At 41.0% G+C, this 7,519-nt stretch overlaps 1 protein-coding gene across 2 annotated transcripts in view; it reads right to left on the bottom strand.

Annotated features, from left to right (window-relative positions):
* Positions 1-7,519, bottom strand: part of CNTRL (centriolin) — a 159,948-nt gene that overhangs the window by 57,069 nt on the left and 95,360 nt on the right. For both annotated transcript variants that reach the window (XM_077479161.1, XM_077479162.1), the window contains 7 exons: positions 6,496-6,671; positions 6,176-6,368; positions 5,530-5,660; positions 3,377-3,517; positions 3,122-3,248; positions 2,865-3,029; positions 1,307-1,466 (listed from right to left, as the gene is read on the bottom strand). In XM_077479161.1, coding sequence (XP_077335287.1) covers positions 1,307-1,466; positions 2,865-3,029; positions 3,122-3,248; positions 3,377-3,517; positions 5,530-5,660; positions 6,176-6,368; positions 6,496-6,671 — 1,093 coding nt within the window. The remainder of the gene's footprint in view (positions 1-1,306; positions 1,467-2,864; positions 3,030-3,121; positions 3,249-3,376; positions 3,518-5,529; positions 5,661-6,175; positions 6,369-6,495; positions 6,672-7,519) is intronic.

Below are 7,519 nucleotides of genomic sequence, written 5' to 3'. Positions count from 1 at the left end.
AACTCCAATAAACTGCAGTTTATGAGCTCCAGTGTGCATGGAGCCTAATAGTTCACAACCACACATTAGGGGATGAAAACTGGATAAAAAGCAGATAAGGCAAGCACACTCCATGTAGGAATGGAAAACCTTTATGAATAAAAAAGCAGCAAACCGATCTTGATTAGAGATGCACTTCTTGATCATATGTTGTATGTCCAACACATTTTGGGGCAAAAAAAAGGGTTCCCTTCCTCAGTGCACTATGTACAAAATGTCTGTGGTTAAAAGTTGTTTCTAAAAGAAAATAAGGACAGAGGGCGCACCAGCCTTGCAACACTGAAATTTATTAAAAGTAGAATTGCATACTCACAAACGAGTGAAAAAATCCGGCAGATGATAAAAAGTCCATCAATGGCATCATCCAGCAAGATGTGCGGGCCAGCAGATCTTGCTGGATGATGCAAATGAAGGACTTTTTATCAGTTCGGCACTACAGCAGATCGCTTGTAGTTTTTAATGAACTGCGATGATGCTGGTGAGCGTTCCGGTAGTTCATTGATCCTCCTGCTCTTCAGTAACTGTCTAACCATTTGGGAAGTACGGGCAGCCAGCTATACTGAGAATCTGCAGGAGCCCGATACTGCATGCATGATCTATTGATCATGAATGCAATGGTTTCCAGGCTCCTGTGGGAAAAAATAATAAATGCACATATTTATGCATAAATATGTGCATTTGTTTTTTCCCCCCCAAAAGGTTTAACCTTTAAAAAAAGGTTTACAGAAATTTGGTAAATACATACCCGATGAAAGAAAACTTGAACTGTCCTAAAACGCATTGGCAATATAAATTAATGAATAAATAAAGTACCCCTGATCAAGATTAATTTGCTTGCTTAATTGCCTAGAAGTTTGTCTCTCCTGTTTGGAATAATGTGCATCCTTTATCTGCTTTCATATCTAATAGAAGTTGTCAGATTGTGCCAAGAAAGGAGGAGGATCTGCACTCCAGAAGCATGATCTCTGACTGTCAACAGACGAAAAACAAGCTCTGTACTGCCGCACTCTTCATAAGACCACTTTCTTTTATTGGGAAATCACATCACAGCTCAAACACAGCGAACAAGGAAAAATTGCTGACGTTTTGCACTAGCTGTAGTGCTTAATCATAGCCATCTGATCTCTGACTGTGTATCTTACTGCAAACTTAAAAAAAGAACACAGGTAGGCGATATGCTTAAAGAAAAAAATAAAAAAAAATCAAGGAGTTCGTGGCAAGTTTCCATTTTATACTGGAATGAATGAAGACATGCTAGATATATTACCAGTTTTCTGTTTGTGAATCTGAGAGGTGAGTTTTTGTAGGTTGTCCTCTTCCTGCATCACTTCTTGTTTAAGGTTGGAGAGCTGCAGTCTTTTCTCATTCAGCTGTGCATTCAGTTCCCCTTTCTCAACACTTAAATCTTCCAAAAAGGATTTCACCTCCTACAAGACAAAGCAGAAGATAGATGGTTCGGTACTTCTAAACTGTCTGACAATAATATCAAAGATAATTCATGAATTCATTTAGTTTATTTACGGCTATAAAAATAAGCTAGAAACTGGCCCTTGGTGTCTAGTGAAGAAACCTCTATGTGCCTAAAAAAAAGCACAATTTTTTTGCAGAGCAGCCTAGGAGCCCCCAAACACATGGATGCTCTTAATTCTTTCCATCTCCGGAGTCTTCCTATTTGTCCATTAATATGCCATGTTGGATCACTAACTAATAGGCGGTGGGCTAAATTCAGAGCAACTATTCATGATTCACTGGGTGCTCTGTAGAAAATATGACTACACAGACATTTAGGCACCCAGGAGGCACCTTTCACTACAAGAAAGGCAAGAAGTTTAAAACGTTTGAAGCCACAGATATGCTAAAAAAAAAAAATATATATATTATAATAATAATAATAAATATAAAAAAAATATATATACCGGTATATATATATATATATATATATATATATATATATATATATATATATATATATATATATACACAACATTGTACTCAAAATTCTGTTCTGTAATAGCATGTGCTTCTCTACTTTGTGGCACACATCAGTAGTTCCTTACTTGTACTTCCACACATTCAAAACTATACTACATAGCAGCCATAGATTGCATTTTTTTTGCACTGATGAGAGCTAACAACCTAGAAACATTTATATACAGTAGATGACTCTATATTTAAACCAGTGGTTCTGAATGGACAGTAGGATGCATGGTTCTACATATAGACTGTATCTGGGTTAATAACCAGCAGCTCTGGATGGACAGTCGGTGCCATATTTAGGATGCATGTGGGCCATAATCCAGTAACTCTGGTTGGTAAATTGGTAAATTGGTAAATTGGATAATTGGATAATTGGATGAAGCTATAAACCAGCAGTTCTGCATTGAAGAGGATAAATGGTTTTATATTCAGGCTGTATCTGTGGTAAAAACAAGTGGTTTTGGATGGGAAGTTGGATAAATGGCTCTGTATTTAGACTATTTAGATAAATGACAAAAATGGAGGAAATACTGCGCTGTAACCAAAAATCAATTCTTTGGAAAAAGCAGCAAACATTGCCGAAAGACTATCGCTAAATAAAGATTAGAAAATGGAAAAAATGTTGCGCTGAATGTATTTAGATAAATGGCTCTGTGTTTGTGATGTATCAATCCTATAGTTCTGGCTGGACAGTTAAGTAAAACAGATATGCTGTGTTGTCATAACCAAGCTATTTACCTTTCTATCTGTGATTGCAAGGATGTGGTGATACGCGAATACAGTTTATTAAAAGCAGGGCTGTGCTAAAGGCTCTCTCTATTAGTATCCCAACTGCTTGGATGGATTACCTTTATCTCCAGCCTTCTCTCAGCTGCCTCCATCTCCCCATCTCGCAGGACATCCTTCAGATCAGCCTTCTTTAGCTCAGTGTGGTTCTGCAGGAGATGCAGCTCCTCCTTCTTCTGCCCCAAGAGCCGGTCCAATTCTGAAATCTCCTCCTGCTGCTCTGAAATCTGGAGGACAAGAACAGCAATAATTAATTCAGAGGATGATTATAGCAACATTAGAATTGCCCTAGTGGAACAGAAAGCATTCATTAACTTACCTGATTGTTTAGTCTCTCCAGAGACATCTTCTTCTCCATAAGGAGATTTTCAGCTTCCTTCAGTGTCTGCAGATGGTGGTCTTCCTTCCCCTCCGCTATCAGGATGTCGTCCTGCAACTTCTGAAGACTGAAAATGTGAAATTTTCATAGAAAACGATAGAGGATCGAGAAAAATGAAGAGAATAATGAATATTTCATCAATTTACCAAAGCGATATATTGCATCACACATAAATGTGGGACATACAATGCCTACCTATCAGCCATGGTTTGGATCTTGTGGTTCAGAGACTGGAATTCAACATCTTTTGCAGACACAACACTATTTATCTCATGCAGGATGTTTTCCTGCTCTGCTCTGTGCTGTTCCAAGTTTCTGGCATTTGCTTGTAGAGCCCTAAGTACATAAATTCTAATTTATAAACATGCAAAAACTGTAAGGGCATTTTATTCTGGTTCTGGGAAGCTTCACACATAAATTATTGTCAATTCTAGCAGGATGACAATGTGTATCTACGAGTTCTAGAAGACACTTTTCACTGCCTGTGCACATAATAAGGTCCACTGATCTGATTAACGTGGATGTAAACCCAATGTCATCCTTTCTAAACTACTGCCATAGAGGTTATCTATAAAGATCCCTACCTGTCAAATGTCTCCCCTCTGTCTGTTATGAGAACCGAAAAACTGCAGATTCTGTGTGTGGGTCGTTGTCTGGAGCTCGGTGGGTGGAGTCATGATGTCGGTAGACTCCCCGCCCACCTCTACACTCCAGTTGTCAATATGCATTTTTTCCTGTGTATTTCTTACACTGAACTTCTGCTATGATCTCTAATGCCGCGTACACACGAGCGGATTGTATGGCGTACTTAGTCCGTCATACAATCCGACGGACAGTCCGTCGTACTTTCCACTGAACGGACTTGACCACATACGGATACACAAACAGTCCGTCGAAAGCTTGCGCGATGACGTGTACAGCACGTACGACGGGACTAGAAATAGGAAGTCCAAGACACAGCAAAGCACCCTTCCCCCGTGTAAATCCTTTCTGGGCATGCGCCATTCTTAGTCTGTCGAACTAGCATACTGACGACCGTATTGTCCGCTGAAACCAAAGTACGACAGACAGAATTTAGAAAAAAACGAAATACTTAGTACTCCGGACTGCACGCTGAAAAAGTCCACTGAAGCCCACACACGAGCGGATTGTCCGCTGAAATGTGTTTCGACGGACTAAGTACGCCATACAATCTGCCCGTGTGTACGCGGCATAACATTCAGTGAAAAGACAGGAAAGTAACCACATGATTTCAGCATGCCCAATTATGCTGAGGTGGGGAACATCCAATCCTGGCAGAGCAGCAGAAGAAAGGAATGGGAGGGAATTAAAAAATAATGCATGTCTCTTAGGCTAGTGCACGAGATATGTAAATCTCCTGTCACTCACAGCAACGGGGAGGATTTGACAAAGTTTTTCTCGGTTTGTCAAGATTTATCTCACTGAACAATTAAAGAGGATTGCTCAGAGCTGGATTAACTGTGGCAAGACTGGGCTCAAGTGAAATCTTATACTCTAGATTATGACATCAAAAAATAAAAATAAAAAGTATTTCGGGTTTACATCCACTTTAAATCTTTCTGGGAGTTACGTTTGTCTCCCTAGCAATAAGGCCAGCACCCAGTGCCCACTGCACAAATGCACACTAATGCCGCATACACACGATCGAATCCGCCGAACCACAGTACACCAGACAATTCGATCGTGTGTGGGCTCCAGCAGACTTTTTGATCGTAAAGTCTGGCGGACTTAGAAAGTAATTTTGACTCAAAATTTGTCCGCCGGACTAAGAATGAAGCATGCTCTGAAGCAAGTACGAGAAGGAAGTTATTGGCTACTGGCTATTGAACTTCCTTTTTCTAGTCCCGTCGTACGTGCTGTACATCGTCACGTTAGAAATCGCCGGACTTTCGGAGCGTCCGTGTGTGGCCAAGTCCGTTCGTTATAAAGTTCGGCGGATTGTTTGCCAGACCAATTCAATCGTGTGTACGCGTCATAAGGCAACACAAATGCAAATGTTCACATATCTTATATGTTTTGGTGACCATGTATGAAGGCCTAGGATTCAGTCATCCGTTAAAGTCTGTATCATCCTACACAAGTAATAAACAAATACAAAACTCTAGGCGCTAAATGGACAACTCCAACAGCCTGTCAGGCATTATAATCAGGGGGCACAAGCCTAAAGTGTACTGATTTTGGCAGTTTGTTTCCATGTCTTCTACTGAAAACGGGACATGATCTATTCTCCGTATGGGGCTTTTGACAACACGTGTGAGCAAATAGTGAAATGAAAGTGTGCAATCCTGATAATTCATAACTGTACATTCAAACACATTGTGACATACCGCAGCTGTTGGTCAGCTTTTACAAGATTCACAGCCATTTCCTCTGCCCGTTTCTCCAGCTCTTCTGCATCATTCTCTGTTTGGGATAAATGCTTCTTGGCTATACTGTATTTTTCTTTTAAAACTGCAGTCTGGAAAACAGAGAATTACAGCATGACAGTAAGACCCCTTTCACACCAGGGCGTTTTGCAGGCGCTATAGCGTTAGAAATAGCACCTGCAATCCGCCCTAAAGAAGCTGCACCATTGTATGTAGTGTGAAAGCCCGAGGGCTTTCACACTACAGCAGTGCGCTGGCAGGACGTCAGAAAAAAGTCCTGCCAGCAGCTTCTTTGGAGCGGTGAAGGAGCGGTGTGTTTACCGCTCCTCCCCATTGAAATCAATGGGGCAGCGCTGTAATACCGCCGGCAAAACGCCGCTATTGCGGCGTATTGCCGGCGGTTTTAACCCTTTCGCGGCCGCTAGCGGAGGGTAAAAGCGCCCCGCTAACGCCCGAAATGCACCGGTAAAAATAGCGGCGTTTTACCGCCAATGCAATGGGCGGTGTGGTGTAAAAGGGGTCTTACTGTCACATATCACATTCTTCAATGTGCAGTCTTTACAGCAGGTACTGTAATACATTACATACAGAGCTGTTATCTACCAACCTTTTCCTCTGTGTTTTTCAGTTCATTTTCTGCTTCTGCCAGCAACCGGTCAGCCTCTCGGAGCTCTGCCCTTCTCTTCAGAAGTGTTTTTTCTATGCACTCAATCTCACTCTCAATACTATCATGATGCTGCAATGATCTCTCCAGCTGCAGCTCTGTAATCAGGTGGTCCAGATGCCCCTCCGTAAAATTCCTGAAACGGCACAAATTGCTATGCTAAAACAAACATACTCAAAAGACAAAAACCAATAAGCATTAGAAAACAAAAAATCACAACTTTTAATACACATTTAGACCATTCCTGCATACGAGACACTTACTTGCGCTTACGTTTCTGGGCAGCATTGTGCAAATCATCAACCTCTCTTTTCAGCATTTGTCTGCGACGTTCCAATTCTTCAATATCACCTTTTAATTGTGCTTTTGCCCTATTTTCTTTTTTATGTCGAGACTTTAGATGATCAATAACATCTTCAAGGTGAGTAACTTCATTTTCCTATTAAAAATACATTTGATGGAAATCTATAGTAATTTTACATTTCTACATACACAATCATCAATTTAAAGTGCATGTAAAGGAAACGAGTTTTGGATAAAGTAGAGAAAGGTAGACCCTTTGTCAAGGTTTTTTTTGTAGTTTGTGCACTGCTGGGGAGATTCACCTCCCCTTTTGTCTAGTTGACCATTATTATCAGGACAGAAAATCATAATGGGAAGGGGAAGTCCAAACATCTTAAGTTGTCATCAGAGCAAGAGGTGAGGGAAGTTCCAATGACAACTCTCGAAGCCCTTGTACACACGGTCGGACATTCTGACAACAAAATCCGTCGGATTTTGTCCGAAACTGGTGTTGCATACACACGGTCGGACAAAGTTGTCGGAAAATCCGATCGTACGTAACGTGATGATGTTATTTCGTTACGATGGGACTACGTTCAGGCTAGTAGCCAATAGCTTTGGTCTAGGAATTTGATCTGAGCATGCATGGCACTTTGTCCGATCGGAATTCTCTACACACAATCGGACAAAGTCCGATCGGATCATGTTTTCAGAAAGTTTTATAGCCCAGCTCTAAAACTTTGTCCGTCGGATATTCCGATGGAAACAGTCCGATGGAGCCCACACACAGTCGGATTATCCGACAACACGGTCCGATCGGACATTTTCCGTCGGAATGTCCGACCGCGTGTACAAGGCCTAAGATGGTAATCCCATTTAGTTTACAGAGATTTCTTCTCATTTCCTTATTTAAAATACTTATTAATGGAATTACAGACAAGCATTCAATTGATTAAATAGTACAACATTATCCAGTGCCAGATGATGATACTCCCTACATGTAAT

The sequence above is a fragment of the Lithobates pipiens genome, unplaced genomic scaffold (genome assembly GCF_037356315.1).
Source record: "Lithobates pipiens isolate NorthernLeopardFrog02 unplaced genomic scaffold, aLitPip1_a1.2 Scaffold_14, whole genome shotgun sequence".
NCBI lineage: Eukaryota > Metazoa > Chordata > Amphibia > Anura > Ranidae > Lithobates > Lithobates pipiens.
This window is presented reverse-complemented; position numbering and strand designations above follow the sequence as displayed.